At 49.6% G+C, this 17,828-nt stretch overlaps 1 protein-coding gene across 1 annotated transcript in view; it reads right to left on the minus strand.

Annotated features, from left to right (window-relative positions):
• TOMM70 (translocase of outer mitochondrial membrane 70) overlaps positions 1–15,453 on the minus strand; it is a 38,944-nt gene extending 23,491 nt beyond the window's left edge. Inside the window, exons 1-4 of the mRNA XM_073565222.1 lie at positions 15,145–15,453; positions 4,322–4,495; positions 3,133–3,259; positions 185–294 (exon numbers count right to left, since the gene is read on the minus strand). Coding sequence (XP_073421323.1) covers positions 185–294; positions 3,133–3,259; positions 4,322–4,495; positions 15,145–15,372 — 639 coding nt within the window. The 5' untranslated portion in view covers positions 15,373–15,453. The remainder of the gene's footprint in view (positions 1–184; positions 295–3,132; positions 3,260–4,321; positions 4,496–15,144) is intronic.
• Positions 15,454–17,828: the final 2,375 nt, after the last annotated feature.

Below are 17,828 nucleotides of genomic sequence, written 5' to 3' on the forward strand. Positions count from 1 at the left end.
GCCATTGTATAGAGAAAGGAGATGTAGAATTTCACCATCGGAGTGTCCCCTTCACTCAAGATCAGCAAGCGTCCCTAAGGTTGGACCCTCACTGATCATAGTTACAGCATATTCTAGGGATTTACGTTATAACACTGGAATACCCCTTTAAGACATACTCGTGTCACCCGCTATCCAGCAATACCTTGTATTTGTCTTTGGCTTTTTCCTTCCCAAGCAGCTTAAGTACTTTATCTGCGAGCAGCATGCTGTTCTGGTTCTGGAATCCTTCCAAGATGCAAACGGCAGTGACATCTATAGACACAAGATACAACAGCGTGAGGCAGCAGAACACTCACTTTCATTTTCTTTTCTCAGGTATCCCAGTGTGCGACAGTCTGACTTCTGACAGATACAAAAAATAAGTGCAGAGATCAAAAAAGAAATAAAAAGAGACACTGCTCCACTTTAAGGCAGAGTGCCTTCATTTCTCCTGGGAAGAAACAGACCATTATGATAAAGTATCCCATACTATCCTTATTGAAACATGACCAGGCATGGGACTGACAACGCTACGGTTAGGTGGATTCATAACTGGCTCAGTGATCGTGCTCAGAGTGGTAATAAATGGTTGCACAGCCAATTGGAAGAATGTTTCAAGTGGGAAACAAAAGGCTATGTCCTAGCCCTAGTGTTGTTCAACATTTTTTTAAATGATCTAGGTAAGGGAACTGAAGGTAAACTAATCAAATTTGCAGACTATGCAAAGCTAGGAGGGATAGCTAAAACTTTAGAAGACCGAAAAAGGATTCAGAAGGCTCTAGATAAGCTTGAGCAATGGGCAGTGACTAATGGAATGGTATTTAGCACAGATAAATGCAATTTCTACATCTGGGGAAGAAAAACAAAAATTAATCTATAGAATGGAAGGAATAAAACTAAGCAACAGCACGAGTGAAAAAGACCTCAGTATACTAATAAATCACAGACTGCACAAGAGTCAACAGTGTGATGCAGCAGCAAAAAAGGCAAACAGTTCTAGGATGTATTAAGAGAAGCACAGAGTCTAGAACACATGAAGTAATTATCCTCCTCTACTCCTCCTTGGTCAGGCCTCATCTGGAATATGGTGTCCTGTTCTGGGCACCACATTTTAAAAAAAGACATTGAAAAACTGGAGCAAGTTCAGAGAAGAGCTACTAGGATGGTGAGCGGACTACAAAGCATGTTCTACGAGGAACAGCTAAAGGATCTGGGAATGTTTAATTTGCACAAAAGAAGGCCAAGAGGAGACTTAATAGTAGAGATGGGTAGACACTTGGATGTACAGGTCCAGCCGGATGTATGGGTACCAGAACAGTACCTGGACTTGAACCCGAACCACATTCACATGAATGGGGGGCCCAAACATCCAGTGTTTGCCCTGCTGTCAAATGCAAGACAGCGGCAAACACTGCCTCTGATAGGAGGTAAAATCATTACCGCCTGTCACTGGAGTAAGGCCAGTTTCACACTAGCGTATGGCAGAGCTGCGGAGGGCTGCTTAGTTCCTCCGTTAAGCCCCGCCCACTGCCACACCTCTTCCTTCAGCTCCTCCTACGTTGGCATGTGTCCTGCGTACCCTATCTTTAACATTGTGTACGCAGGCCATGCGAATGTATGTGGATGCCTGCGCATGCATCGTTTTGACGCTGCGCCGAACACAACAAGCTAAAGCAGGCAGCTGGCATTCTCAGGCTTGTAAGTGGCCATGGATATTGCCCCCCCCCCCCCCAAGACTAAAAATAGGAGACTGCAGTCTCCCCAGAAAAGGCACATCTATTAGATGTGCCAATTCTGACGCTTTGTTCGGGTCTTCCCACTTGCCCTGTGGCGGTGGCAAGTGGGGTTCCTATTTGTGGGGTTGATGTCACCTTTGTATTGTCCGGTGAAATCAAGCCCACGCCATAGGGTACCGTTACACCTAGCGACTCACCAGCGATCCCGACCAGCGATATGACGCGGTCAGGATCGCTGGTGAATCGCTAGGTGGTCGCTAGTGAGCTGCCACTCAGGCAGATCTCACCAGCGACATCGCTGGGGACAGGGATCGCTACTTACCTGTCAGACGCGGCGATCCTGCGTCCTCCCGCCCGGCTCCACGCGCCGCACGTCGGCGCCACAGGAAGCCCAGCAGGAAGTGCCCGACGAGAAATGATCCAGGAGCTTCTCGCACGATCAGCGATAACCAGCGGGGGAGCCGGTCGGAGGTAAGTATCATATGCAGCGATATCGCTAGCAATATCGCTGTAACGTCACAAAATCGGTGACGTTACAGCGATATTGCTAGCGATATCGCAGTGTGTAACGGGGGCTTTAGTAATGGAGAGGCGTGTATAAGACACATATCCATTACTAATCCTATAGTTATACTGTAAATAAACACAGCAAGAATAAATGTTTTGCTCCAGCCACTTCACGCAATTGATGACTGGCATTTTTGCCCAAGTACACAATTTAGGGAGCTCAGAGCTGTCACCAATTGTGCAGTTGTCAGATAAGAGAAGCTTCGTACAAGTTGCCTTTTGCCAGAAGCTGTAAGTGGATTTCTGCCAAAAGGATCATACCTAGAGTGTAAAGAAGGAGCAGGTGAGGCCATGCTCTGATAACCGAGAGATGGAAAAGCATGTACTGCTATAATCGTCTGCTGAGGAAGGGGTAAGCAGTAACTGCCAGGGAATAAGGGGAGGCACAAGTTTTACTAACAGAAGTTTAAAAAAACAAACAAAAAAAAACTAAAAAGAGCTCTAACTTCTTAATGGGTAGAGGAGAAAAAAAAAAAAAAAAAAAAAAAAAATCAAGTGATGTGTGCAAGTTCAGACGATGTGCATTTGTACCTTTTTGCCTCTTCAATGGAAAGACCACATATGCGGCGACCAATGGCTTTACAGTAAAGACGCAAAATTGTGCGGCCTGTTGCTACCGTGACTGGCGACAAGTTCCTGACGCTCAGCCAGTTGTACCCTAAATGTGCAGCAGTCGCTTCTAACCAAAATTCATTGATTTGACTTTGTCCCTTGTCTATCCTGACTTGTAAATGGGTCACACCAGGTCCTAAACCTTCATACATTTTGTCCAGATGTGAAAGAACTGGTAGTTGTAGTGAGGATCTACCTTCTAAGCACTCTTTCTTGTTGTCAAGCCTTTCATGCGCCTTGGCCCGTCGGAATAGGGCTTTCACATACTTGGGATTTAGTTCCACCGCTTTGGTGCAGTCCTGGACGACTTCTTTCCACGTTTGCTTAAAAAGGGAAAATGTAAAAATATAAATAACTAAAAAAAAAAAAAAACCGTAAAAGAAAAAAAAGGGATCTCTAAAACAAATAACACACAGAATTGATAAAATTTTAAACAAAATCTATAATTGATATTGCCACGTTCTTAATCCAAAATATTAAAGTATCATGTTACTTATCTTTCATAATGAATTCTTTAAAAAAAAAAAAAATTAGACAAATTAGAAAATTATACCCTTTAAACAAACCCTAAAAAAAAAAAAAGATAAAAGCTTTTGGAAGGCGGTAATGGAAAATCAATAGCAAGTTAAGAAAGGTTTTATCTCATGGTGCAAAAAAAAACAAACCCTGTGCTCTATTTGCTGTGGGCAACAAGGCCAGTGTTACGGGGGTTTTACACATAGCGATATCGCTAACAATATCGCTGAAGCGTCACCGATTTGGTGACGCAGCAGCGATATCGCTATGTGTGATACTTACCTCCGACCGGCTCCCCCGCTGTCCATCGCTGATCGCGCAGCTCCATTTCTCGTCGGGCGCTTCCTGCTGGCGCCGACGAGCGACACGTGGACGCGGACGACGTCAGGATCGCCGCGTCTGAAAGGTAAGTAACGACCGCTAGATCGCTGCTGCATCGCTGTGAGATCTGCCTGTTTGGCAGCTCACTAGCGACCATTTAGTGATGCACCAGCGATCCTGACCGGGACGTATCGTGGTCGGGATCGCTGGTACATCGCTAAATGTAAAGGGGCCTTTACTGTCTGACTAACAGTATTAATAAATGAGGCCCAATATGCCTTCGATTTCAACGTGAAGGCCCACAGCAAATGAACAATTTCAACCAAAGAGATCATTTGGCAGGTAAAAGGCTGAGTGCGAATAATCTCACTGCACTACACTTACAGGGTATGGCAGATCCATAACACCCTGCTGCTGGCAGAGCTCCAGGTGGTTTCCTTCCAACCCTTACTGATGAGATTATGCAAAAAATAAATAAAAATACTGATTTACAACTGCAGTTATTTCAACAGATAAAAGGAGAAGACCATTGCGGGCGACTTTCTTACCTGTTGCTCGTAGGCCGCAGCTCTGTTCTGGTAAAACGTAGACATGTCTACCTTCTTCTCTGGAGGACATAAACTGATGGCCTCAGTGTAACACTGAATGGCCTGGTCATATTTCCCAGCTTTAAAATACTTGTTTCCTTTGTTCTTTGCACCTTGTGCTTTTTCTAGAGGGGTCTGTAACGGAAAACAACAAGTAATCTAAGAGGGATATATACAAAACATAAATTAGTTATTTACTACCATAGGCTCTGTCACCAACATCCTCAATAAAAACTGCTTCAAAAACTCTTGGAAAACACAAGTTCATTTTTATAGGCAAGCCATTGTTGAATTTCTGCAGCATTTTTTTTTTCTTGAGAGGTTTTGAACAACATAGAAAACAAAAAAAGCAAGCACATGCCAGGTTCTTTAGGCTATGTGCATACGTTGAGTATTTGCTTGCAGAAATTTCTGCATCTCTTGGCAGCAAAAACGCACTTTTTTTGCATGCGTTTTTGTACAGCAATGAAGGCTATTTTGAGCTAAATAAAGATATTAAGTTTTGTGATGTAATTTCTTGGTTCAACACCACCTTTTTATGCTGATGCAGTGTGGCATCAGAGTAATGGATTTAGGTTTTGGTGTCAGCAGCTGTCATTGACACCAAGCCCTAGGTTTCGTAATGAAAAGGTGTTAGCCCGACACCCTCATTACTAAGCCGATAAGTAAACACAAATACACACATTGTGACCAGCCTATGTAGGAGCGTTAACCGAATGAACCTACATAGGCTGTAACCAAACAGCAACTGTTAATTGTAAAGAAAAAAATTGCATGAGCTCCCACGTAATTTTAATAACCAGCAGAGGGAAAGTCAGCAGCTGAGGTTAATATTCTGGGAAGGAGCCTAAAGCCATAAAGGTTCCCATGCTATTAACATCAGCTCACAGTTGTTTGCTTAGCCTTTACTGGCTAGTTTACAGGGGTACCCAAGAAAAAAATTGACATAGGGTCCCCCTATAAAATCTAACCAGCAAAGGCTAGGAAGATAACTGCAAGCTGATGTTAATAGCCTAGGAAGGGGCCATGAATATTGGCTCTTCCCAGACTAAAAACATCAGCTCTCAGCCTCCCCAAAAAAGGTGCATCTCTAAGATGTGCAGAATCTGGAGCTTAGCCTCGCTCTTCCCACTTGCCCTGTAGCGGTGGCAAGTGGGGTACATATTTGCGGGTTTGATGTCACCTTTGTATTGTCAGGTGACATCAAGCGCACAGGTTAGTAATGGAGAGGTGTCTATTAGTAACCCAATAATGATATTGTATAAAAAAAACACAGACACCCAGAATAAAGTCCTTTATTTGAAATAATGAAACAGACTCCTTTATTGAATCTCAATTTAACCATAATCACAGAACACCTAATCCACCGAAGCCAACGTCTCCTGCGACAAAAATAAACCACAATATTTCTCACCTGACCAGAGAGAAGATAATCCATAATATCCCACAACGATCATGTTTATTTTGCGAGCAGTCACTGATTTGACTGCTCTCAAAGACAGCCGGTGATACTGACAGGAGGTAATCACTCCCGCAGTGTATCACTGAGCTGCTGTGGGAAAGTTCTCACGCAGCAGTGGATCCGTGAGAGCACCGGAGCTGATCAGCTGATGAACTCTCACGGCAGCTCAGTGATATACTGCGGGAACGATTACCTCCTGTCAGTGTATTGCCGGCAGCTAGGTAGAGCGTTCACATCTCCCGATGTGACTGTTCTACACATGAGATCGCCATGGGACACTGGGGATTATGTGGACTAAGGCGGACAGGCGAGTATATGTTGGTTTATTATTTTACATTTTTTCTAGTAGACGAGGGCATCGTAGATTTGGTGTTAGGTAAGTATAATGGTTTTTTTAAATTTTTATTTGAATATGTATGTAATTATTTTACTTTCAACCGCGGGTCACGGTCATAGCTGACAGCATGACCCCACAGCGCTCTGATTGACAGTCTTACCGGCGGTAGCATTACCACCAATAAGAACCACCACGCCGGTGTTTCCCACACTGTCACACAGATGACCGCATGGGAAACATCATAGGAAGTACATATAAAATGCAAACCAAAACTCAGCAAATCCGCAAACATTTTTATACCTGCATTTTTGCTGTGGATTTGACTGACTCAATTGAAGCCAATGGGTGAAAAACACTGCAGAAACGCACAAAGCATTGACATGCTGCAGAAAGAAATGTACTGCAAATACTCTAAGGAAATTTACTGATCATGTGCACAACACTTCAGGATTGTCATTGAATTAGCTTGCATTAGGATTCCATAGCAGTTTTGGCCCATTTCCACGTGGAAAAACCACTGCAAAAACGAATCAAAAACACACTGTGTGCACACAGCCTTAGAGAAAACTGGGCACTGTAATAAAAAAAAAAAAAGCTGCAATTAGGAAAATAAACTTCCAAAACACTTCAGGAAAAGGAAAACTCCAAAAACTCCCCAAAAACATGAGTTTTTCCTTTGCAATTTCTGCATGAAATGGGAGGAAAAAGTGTGATTTGAATTTTTCCTTTAGATTTCTATTTTTTTTTATATTTTAAAATCTTTTTAAAATGTCTTAATTTACTTTTTGGTCCCTTTACGATCACTTACACTACATATTGCGGTATATAGTGGAAATCGCAGTTTCCTATGAAGCTCAGCTTGTAACTTCACGGTACAACGATGTCAGTGACAGGAGGCCCTTCAGTAAGCCCCCAGAAAGAATAACAACCCATCGGCTCCCTGAAATCACGTCGCGGGGGGGCTATGGGAGCTGGCGCAAGCTTCATTTATATGTGATTCAGCATTAAAGAGTTAAAAATTTGTGCCTCTGGTCCGCGAGGCTCAGAGTAAGTCCTATTCTTATCTGTTTTGAGCAGCGCTGTGGGGTCGGTAAGGTTCTCCTCGTGTATATGCAGAGCTTCAAAAGGACACCGAGATTTACTCTATATGCGGCAATACTGTGGCACTGCCATGTATAGCATGAGCAATCAGACAATTACAGGTTCAAGTCCCCTATGGGGACTAATAGATACAGCGGAAAAAAGAGGTTCTCTTTAAAAAGATGAACACATTTAAAAAAAATAAGTTCAAATCACCCATTTTGACCCCCAAAAAATAATTACCCCCCCACGCACATATTTGGTATCACGTTGTACGTAAAGTTTGGTCTATAAAATACATTAATCCGATGGGTAAATCACGTAATGAGAAAATTATTTTTTCAAGGAAAAAAAAAACCTATACACGTTTGGCATCTGCATAATTGTAACAGGAGGAGAAGCTGGTGTCATGGTGTACAGAGAGGGAAAAGTTCAGCCTCCCTGTACACAGTGGAGTTTGCCCTCTCCGGAAGGATCGGCTATCCTGTGAATGAAAGCAGCCGGGCCAAGCGCCGGTCTGTACGGACATCGCTAAGCACAGAGGGACGAATAGCGGAGGTCATGTCCACTAGCTTGGATACTACACACATTATGCCGCCATGGCACGTTGTGCCGCCATAGGTGGCTCAGTCCCATCATCTAGAAGGTTTTTTTTTTTTTATACACCCTTGTGATGCTACCCTCATGCCTAGAAAACATCAAGGGGCAGCTATGTAAATGGATCCAATACAATGGTTGCAGAGAAACGTCTTAGGCTGTGTGCACACGCTGCGGATTTTGCTGCGGTTCCGCAGCGGTTTTGGCCGCGGTGAACAGTACCATGATTCCCTATGGGAATCAAAAACCGCAGTGCAGACGGTGCGGAATTTTCCGCGCGGATTATCTGCGGTTTTCAATCCGCAGAAAGAATTGACATGTCAATTCTTTCTGCGGATTCTGCTGCGGTTTGCCATCTCCTCCTTTGAGGAGATGAAAAACCACAGGGCAAAACCGCAGAGCAATCCGCAGGTAAAACCGCAGGTCTTTTGACCTGCGGTTTCACCTGCGGATTTTACAAAATCCGCGCGGATGAATCCGCACCTAATCCGCAGCATGTGCACACAGCCTTAGACCCCATCAGACGCGTTTCATCCATGTGTCCTAGCGGTGTTTTCACAGGTACAACAAATACCCATTATAGTCTATAGGGCTGCGCACATGACTTCTTTGCAGACTGTTTGTGGGGAAAAAATATTTATATTTTTATTTTAAATGGATGCAACACTGATGGTGAAGACAGAAACAAACCAAAAATAGATACAATTTGGACCCAACACAATGAGGTATAACAGCAAGTTTTTCTCATATGCAAAAAAAAAAAAAAAAATAATAATCTGGATGTCTGAATGTGGCCTTAGTGTGAACAGGGCGACTCCTGGGAATTAATCACCATTAAAAATGGATGCAAAGGAAAAGGCGAAAATAAACCCCACAATCAGCAGCTGACATGCCTCCTAACGTCAGAATGGCAACCAGCTTGGACAGCAAATGAATGAATGGCGGAGAGCAGAGCGGGCTGTCAGGTACCATTCTACAGCCACCAGAATATAGTGTCCCCCTTTCAGCAGTATCATTAGTATATGCCTCCATAGAGGTGTTTGCAGGAGAGTGCTGGGGCGCACCTGGGGGCCGCACTGCAGAACCATGGACACTGCATATATCAGTGGAGATCAGTGCATTCTCCCAGTAGAGCACATGTCAAACTCTGGCCTGCAGGGTGAGCATGTATGTCCACAGTATGCCTGGGCCTGGAAGCTGGGTGCGTCTGCCTAGGTGCCGGTACAGTTGAAAGCAATGATGGAGGAGGGATCATCAGCTGACATTCCCTCTCCACGTCTGACATCTCAGCGCAGCGGGCGTGATAGCGTCATTACAGCGTGCTCGCTATGCCGAGATGTGCAAAGGATCTGAAGACACTATAAAGAGACCGGAGTAGCAGGAACAGGCAGAGGGGAGTACTTATGTTTTTAGTATGTCATTACACTGTACGGAGCGCTGCGCGGGGCCAGTGCCCTGTACGGAGCGCTGCGCGGGGCCAGTACCCTGTACGGAGCCCTACGCGGGGCCAGTACCCTGTACGGAGCCCTACGCGGGGCCAGTACCCTGTACGGAGCCCTACGCGGGGCCAGTACCCTGTACGGAGCCCTACGCGGGGCCAGTACCCTGTACGGAGCCCTACGCGGGGCCAGTACCCTGTACGGAGCCCTACGCGGGGCCAGTACCCTGTACGGAGCCCTACGCGGGGCCAGTACCCTGTACGGAGCCCTACGCGGGGCCAGTACCCTGTACGGAGCCCTACGCGGGGCCAGTACCCTGTACGGAGCGCTAGCGGGCCAATACACTGTACGAAGCACTACGCGGGCCAATACACTGTACGAAGCGCTACGCCGGCCAATACACTGTACGAAGCGCTACGCGTTTGCAGGAGAGTGCTGGGGCGCACCTGGGGGCCGCACTGCAGAACCATGGACACTGCATATATCAGTGGAGATCAGTGCATTCTCCCAGTAGAGCACATGTCAAACTCTGGCCTGCAGGGTGAGCATGTATGTCCACAGTATGCCTGGGCCTGGAAGCTGGGTGCGTCTGCCTAGGTGCCGGTACAGTTGAAAGCAATGATGGAGGAGGGATCATCAGCTGACATTCCCTCTCCACGTCTGACATCTCAGCGCAGCGGGCGTGATAGCGTCATTACAGCGTGCTCGCTATGCCGAGATGTGCAAAGGATCTGAAGACACTATAAAGAGACCGGAGTAGCAGGAACAGGCAGAGGGGAGTACTTATGTTTTTAGTATGTCATTACACTGTACGGAGCGCTGCGCGGGGCCAGTGCCCTGTACGGAGCGCTGCGCGGGGCCAGTACCCTGTACGGAGCCCTACGCGGGGCCAGTACCCTGTACGGAGCCCTACGCGGGGCCAGTACCCTGTACGGAGCCCTACGCGGGGCCAGTACCCTGTACGGAGCCCTACGCGGGGCCAGTACCCTGTACGGAGCCCTACGCGGGGCCAGTACCCTGTACGGAGCCCTACGCGGGGCCAGTACCCTTTACGGAGCCCTACGCGGGGCCAGTACCCTGTACGGAGCCCTACGCGGGGCCAGTACCCTGTACGGAGCCCTACGCGGGGCCAGTACCCTGTACGGAGCCCTACGCGGGGCCAGTACCCTGTACGGAGCCCTACGCGGGGCCAGTACCCTGTACGGAGCCCTACGCGGGGCCAGTACCCTGTACGGAGCCCTACGCGGGCCAATACACTGTACGAAGCGCTACGCCGGCCAATACACTGTACGAAGCGCTACGCGGGCCAATAATAATAAAATAATCTTTATTTTTATATAGCGCTAACATATTCCGCAGCGCTTTACAGTTTGCACACATTATCATCACTGTCCCCGATGGGGCTCACAATCTAAATTCCCTATCAGTATGTCTTTGGAATGTGGGAGGAAACCGGAGAACCCAGAGGAAACCCACGCAAACACGGGAAGAACATACAAACTCCTTGCAGATGTTGTCCTTGGTGGGATTCGAATCCAGGACTCCAGCGCTGCAAGGTTGCAGCGCTAACCACTGAGCCACCGTGCTGCCCAATACACTGTACGCAGCGCTACGTGGGGCCAATACACTGTACGGAGGGCTCTGTGGAGATTACAGTTGGAGAATCATACTGTGACGTGGGTCACCATTCTTTTGTAGGGGGAATTGAGGGAGGGTACACTAGCGTCATCATGAAGAACAATGTCACCAAAGTGTTAGCAGAAAATTCAGAGTAGCTCCATTAAAGAGATCCTCAAGTGCTGGGGAGGCCATGTTTCCATCCCTGGATAGAGAATCTTCCTTGTTCACGCATAGGATTGAACCAGCGCTGTGAAGGTCCCTGAGGCAGCTAAGTCGAGGACCAGGCACTCTCCACCAATGAATCAAGCTTCTTGAGGAAACGCATTAGGAGAGACCAAGGAGGACTATCTAACCAGACATGGAAACATGGTCTCCCTATCACTAACGGATCTCTTTAATGAAGCTACTTGGGATTGTCTGATGACACTTTGGCGAGTGTCATCAGACAGTCTGTTCCACTCATTGATCACCCTAACTGTCAAAAAGCTTTTTCTATTATCTATTCTGTATCTTCTCCTTTCAGTTTCATCCCATTGCTTCTCGTACTTCCATGTGCAAATGGGAATTGCGGATAGATGCTACTGCGCAAGCGCCATTTTGCTGCGGCCAAATTTTTTTCTCTCCAACAAAATAACGCCGTTGGCAAACGATAGATGCTACTGTGCAGGCGTCGCCGGTGCCATTTTGTTGAAGTTAGTTTTTTTTCTAACCCCACAACAGTATATACCTTATGCAAAATAGTGGGCAGGTCACTGAAGGATCAGTGACCTGTCATAAGCCCATACAGATGGATACGTAAGCAAAGGCCCGCCCTTGAAATATAAGCAGAGCACCACATAAACCCCCGCCACCACAGGCCACCCCGCAGCATGAGCTTATCATTAACTGAAAACTACAAATACAGATTAAACAACCACAAGACGGATTTCATCAACCAAGGTATCATTTGTAATCAGTATAAGGCGCCGACCTGACACTGTCTATAGGTTACTGTGCACAATCCTGCTGACAGGTTCCCTTTAAGTCTCCTCTCAGTTTTCTTTTTTGCAAGCTAAACATTTCCAGATCCTCTGTTCCTCATAGCACGTAGTTTGCAGTTCGCTCACCATCCTGGCAGCTCTTCTCTGAACTTGCTCCAGTTTTATACCTGTTTTTGTGGGATTTAGCACAAGACATTTACCAGAAGTCACGCAACATCAAGTACGGCAGCAGAACCTGCACCTGTCACCTCCTGACATGTCTTTGTTGGTAAAACAACCCTAGAGGAGATTTTCTTTGAACTCTGCGGTGAGCCGTTCCTCCATCATCCCTCCTGGAAATGAATGATTACACTGAGAATTTGATGGTCCCGCTCCCTTTGTCATTAGCACGAGTCCTTACACAGCGAGAATGAGAACTGAATGACTGAGAACTGTGTAGGAACACGTTCTATTCTCAAGGGGAGTGGTGGTGCCAGCTTATACATTCAGCACCAGGAGGAATAACAGCATCCTCTTTTCTTCATATATGGAGAAGAGCATTTAGTAATACAGCTGTGCCAGGAAGGGTGGCAGCTCCTGTATAAAGCCTAAGAACATCATTCATGAAGGGCTCCGTTCTCTCTCTGTCTTGTTTTCGTTGCTTTCAGATAATCAGAGCAGGGTCGGCTCTGTAATAAATGAGGGCCGTCAAGTATCATGTAGGGATCATACAGGAAGCCACGGCTGAGTGTGAACACGTCCTTACTGGACTGGAGACATATAATCTTGACCTGGCAGCATGTACAGCACATAACTGGCCAGCATGGTGCACCTGACAACTGGCATCTGGGAGACTATACCAAGACAGGACAATAGGAGCTCATGTCTATCAGTAATATTAGTACACAGTCCTGGAAATCACCCCATCCACCTGTCATTCACCATGTCTACTAAGAAAAACCTATCACTTATAGATCAGTGGAGTTCTGACCCCTGTGACCCCCCTCTGCTCCCCCATTTTAATGGAACAACAATGTGCGCCATTCATTCTCCATGAGACTGCTGGAGACCACAGAGCACTTGATTGAACTCCCATTTATTGGGTTACTGCCAACTGTACGACAGGGTATAATGTAAGAATCGCTGAGGGTCAGACCGCTCGGACCCCCAGTGACCTAAACTTACAGGGCACTGACTTGAATAGAGAGGGGGTTAAGGATTATCCATTAATTCACATTAAAACTGCTGAAAAAGCAGAGAGCAGCGCCCTGATGTCCAATAGAAAATGAACAGAAAATGCTCCACCTCTGTCATATTCAAGACACTGCTCTGTTTTTGGATCGCTGGTGTCCTCAGAAGCAGTGAACCATCCCTTGTCTTGTCCTGGCGGTCGGACTCCAAGTGGTAAGCTATTCCATTATCCCATGCCAGTGTACGGGTGTACGGACCACCGGCGAGCAGTGAGCTAACCCCTCTCACTGTCCCAGCGGTCATACCCCCAGCAAGCAATAAGCCAGCCCCCTGTCTCTCTGGGGAGGCTCCCCCTTACAGCCCCCCTTGTCTCTCTGGGGAGGCTCCCCCTTACAGCCCCCCCTCTCTCTGGGAGACTCCCCCTTACAGCCCCGCCTCTCTCTGGGGAGACTCCCCCTTACAGCCCCCCTTGTCTCTCTGGGGAGGCTCCCCCTTACAGCCCCCCCTCTCTCTGGGAGACTCCCCCTTACAGCCCCGCCTCTCTCTGGGGAGACTCCCCCTTACAGCCCCGCCTCCCTCTCTGGGGGGGTGGCTCCCCCTTACAGCCCCCCTCCCTCTCTGGGGGGAGGCTCCCCCTTACAGCCCCCCCCTCTCCTGGGGGGGAGGCTCCCCCTTACAGCCCCCCCTCTCTCTGGGAGACTCCCCCTTACAGCCCCCCCCTCTCCTGGGGGGGGAGGCTCCCCCTTACAGCCCCCCCCTCTCCTGGGGGGGGAGGCTCCCCCTTACAGCCCCCCCTCTCTCTGGGAGACTCCCCCTTACAGCCCCCCTCTCTCTCTGGGAGACTCCCCCTTACAGCCCCCCTCTCTCTCTGGGAGACTCCCCCTTACAGCCCCCCTCTCTCTCTGGGGGGAGGCTCCCCCCTTACAGCCCCCCTCTCTCTGGGGGGAGGCTCCCCCCTTACAGCCCCCCTCTCTCTGGGGGGAGGCTCCCCCCTTACAGCCCCCCTCTCTCTGGGGGGAGGCTCCCCCCTTACAGCCCCCCTCTCTCTGGGGGGAGGCTCCCCCCTTACAGCCCCCCTCTCTCTCTGGGGGGAGGCTCCCCCACAGAGAGGGGGGCTGTAAGGGGGAGTCTCCCAGAGAGAGAGAGGGGGGCTGTAAGGGGGAGTCTCCCAGAGAGAGAGAGGGGGGCTGTAAGGGGGAGTCTCCCAGAGAGAGAGGGGGGGGCTGTAAGGGGGAGTCTCCCAGAGAGAGGGGGGCCTCCCCTCTCTCTCAGGGGGGAGGGCTCCCCCTTACAGCCCCCCCCCCTCTCTCTCTGGGGGAGGGCTCCCCCTTACAGCCCCCCCTCTCTCTCTGGGGGGAGGGCTCCCCCTTACAGCCCCCCCTCTCTCTCTGGGGGGAGGGCTCCCCCTTACAGCCCCCCCCTCTCTCTCTGGGGGGCACTCCATCTTACAGCCCCCTCTCTCTGGGGGGGAGGCTCCCCCTTACAGCACCCCCTCTCTCTGGGGAGGGGCCTCCATCTTACAGCCTCTCTCTGGGGGGAGGCTCCCCCGTACGGCCCCCCCGCTCTCTGGGGGGAGGCTCCCCCGTACGGCCCCCCCGCTCTCTGGGGGAGGCTCCCCCGTACGGCCCCCCCCGCTCTCTGGGGGAGGCTCCCCCGTACGGCCCCCCCTCCCTCTCTGGGGGAGGCTCCCCCGTACGGCCCCCCCCTCCCTCTCTGGGGGAGGCTCCCCCGTACGGCCCCCCCCTCCCTCTCTGGGGGAGGCTCCCCCGTACGGCCCCCCCTCCCTCTCTGGGAGACTCCCCCTTACGGCCCCCCCTCCCTCTCTGGGAGACTCCCCCTTACGGCCCCCCCTCCCTCTCTGGGAGACTCCCCCTTACGGCCCCCCCTCCCTCTCTGGGAGACTCCCCCTTACAGCCCCCTCTCACTCTCTTGGGGGTGCGCCCCCTTACAGCCCCCCTCTCTCTCTCTTGGGGGTGCTCCCCGCACGTGCATTACCGCACAATAGCAGCAGCTTGCCATGGCGGTCTCACGGTGACATTGACATGTGCGCCCTCTGCTGGTGGGGCGCACACACCGGCCTCCCCCATCCGATTCCTCACCATCTCGTTGTTGACACCGGCCTCCTGGCTGGCGCTGCTCCCGCTGGGCACCGGGCTCGCCCTTCCCTCCGGTGTTCTCCGCTGGCTGTCTCTCTTGCTGGACCTGTGCCTGCTCCATAGATACACCGCACCGGCTCCCAAGAGCAGCGGGGCCCCCACGGCCAGGGCCAGCTTCCAGTGCGGGATCCCGGGCCCGCCTTGCGGTTCCACGGGTTTGGACGCCGCCATGATTAATCCGTCCCTACAGTTGCGGACACGGGGAAAAGACAGGGAGGCGGAATACCGGAAGCACGGTGCATCCTGGGAGCCGGCAGGTGGGGGGATCACTTCCGGGAGCGCTCACCGTGGTCAGGCCGCGCCCTCTGCTGGCTGTGTGGCGGCACTGCATTCCTCTGGTGCCGGCCGGGACATCACTCACAGAGGCGCCGGCCCTGGGGTATCTGGGCCTTGGGGGACACAGTCTCGGGACCCCTCTTCGCTGACATGTTTTCCTTCTTGCCTTACGAGAGACACCACTTTTTTAATTTTTGGTGGATAGAGCCAGGCTGGGACTGGCCCATAGGGGAACGGGGGGATCCCCCGGTGGGCCCCTGTCCACATCTCGGCCCCTCACCCCACTGTATGGGCAGTACTTGGCATAAATCGCTCTGTACAGGAAAAGCAGCATCTCATTATTCATAAACCAAACTCCCCAGCTATTATATAGAGATATGGGTAAATTTGTGAAGGAGGGTAGTGTAATACTTGTATGTAGGTGAGAAGTGGGTCCCCCCCAAAGTCAGTGCTACCGGTGGGCGCTTACGACACTAGCAAAGAGCTGTATGAGGGCTGGTGGTGGTACTGGGGCAAGGTGTAGAGATTACCTTTACTATATGGGGTTCATAAAAGGCCGGACCGGGACACGAACCCAGCAGCCCACATCACCCCCCCATCAGTGACCGCTCCTGTACTTGGTGCCCCTCACCACTATCTGAAGAGTCGCAGCAGCAGTGCGTATGATCGAGCACAGCTGCAACTACCTGGCGCTCTGCAGACCATAGGGGGCCCAGGGGTCAGATCCGCAGCAATACCAAAGTTACCCCGATCCAGTGAGGAAAAGACGGGATAACAGTGTATACAGGAAAGAAGTGGTACTGTGCAGTGTATATATACAGGAGGAGCGGTACTGTGCAGTGTACATATAAAGGACAAGAGAAGTGGTACTGTGCAGTGTATATATACAGGACAGGAGGAGCGGTACTGTGCAGTGTATATATACAGGAGGAGCGGTACTGTGCAGTGTATATATACAGGAGGAGCGGTACTGTGCAGTGTACATATAAAGGACAAGAGAAGTGGTACTGTGCAGTGTATATATACAGGACAGGAGGAGTGGTACTGTGCAGTGTATATATACAGGAGGAGCGGTACTGTGCAGTGTATATATACAGGAGGAGCGGTACTGTGCAGTGTATATATACAGGAGGAGCGGTACTGTGCAGTGTACATATAAAGGACAAGAGAAGTGGTACTGTGCAGTGTATATATACAGGACAGGAGGAGTGGTACTGTGCAGTGTATATATACAGGAGGAGCGGTACTGTGCAGTGTATATATACAGGAGGAGCGGTACTGTGCAGTGTATATATACAGGAGGAGCGGTACTGTGCAGTGTACATATAAAGGACAAGAGAAGTGGTACTGTGCAGTGTATATATACAGGACAGGAGGAGTGGTACTGTGCAGTGTATATATACAGGACAAGAGAAGTGGTACTGTGCAGTGTATATATACAGGACAGGAGGAGTGGTACTGTGCAGTGTATATATACAGGACAGGAGGAGTGGTACTGTGCAGCGTATATATACAGGACAGGAGGAGTGGTACTGTGCAGTGTATATATACAGGACAGGAGGAGTGGTACTGTGCAGTGTATATATACAGGACAGGAGGAGTGGTACTGTGCAGCGTATATATACAGGACAGGAGGAGTGGTACTGTGCAGTGTATATATACAGGACAAGAGGAGTGGTACTGTGCAGTGTATATATACAGGACAGGAGAAGTGGTACTGTGCAGTGTATATATACAGGACAGGAGGAGTGGTACTGTGCAGTGTATATATACAGGACAGGAGGAGCGGTACTGTGCAGCGTATATATACAGGACAGGAGGAGTGGTACTGTGCAGTGTATATATACAGGACAGGAGGAGCGGTACTGTGCAGTGTATATATACAGGAGGAGTGGTACTGTGCAGTGTATATATACAGGAGGAGTGGTACTGTGCAGTGTATATATACAGGACAAGAGGAGTGGTACTGTGCAGTGTATATATACAGGACAGGAGGAGTGGTACTGTGCAGTGTATATATACAGGACAGGAGGAGTGGTACTGTGCAGTGTATATATACAGGACAGGAGGAGCGGTACTGTGCAGCGTATATATACAGGACAGGAGGAGTGGTACTGTGCAGTGTATATATACAGGACAGGAGGAGCGGTACTGTGCAGTGTATATATACAGGAGGAGTGGTACTGTGCAGTGTATATATACAGGAGGAGTGGTACTGTGCAGTGTATATATACAGGACAGGAGGAGCGGTACTGTGCAGTGTATATATACAGGAGGAGTGGTACTGTGCAGTGTATATATACAGGACAGGAGGAGCGGTACTGTGCAGCGTATATATACAGGACAGGAGG

This window comes from Dendrobates tinctorius, unplaced genomic scaffold (genome assembly GCF_039654945.1).
Source record: "Dendrobates tinctorius isolate UK_male_01 unplaced genomic scaffold, ASM3965494v1 ptg000016l, whole genome shotgun sequence".
In the NCBI taxonomy this organism is placed as follows: domain Eukaryota; kingdom Metazoa; phylum Chordata; class Amphibia; order Anura; family Dendrobatidae; genus Dendrobates; species Dendrobates tinctorius.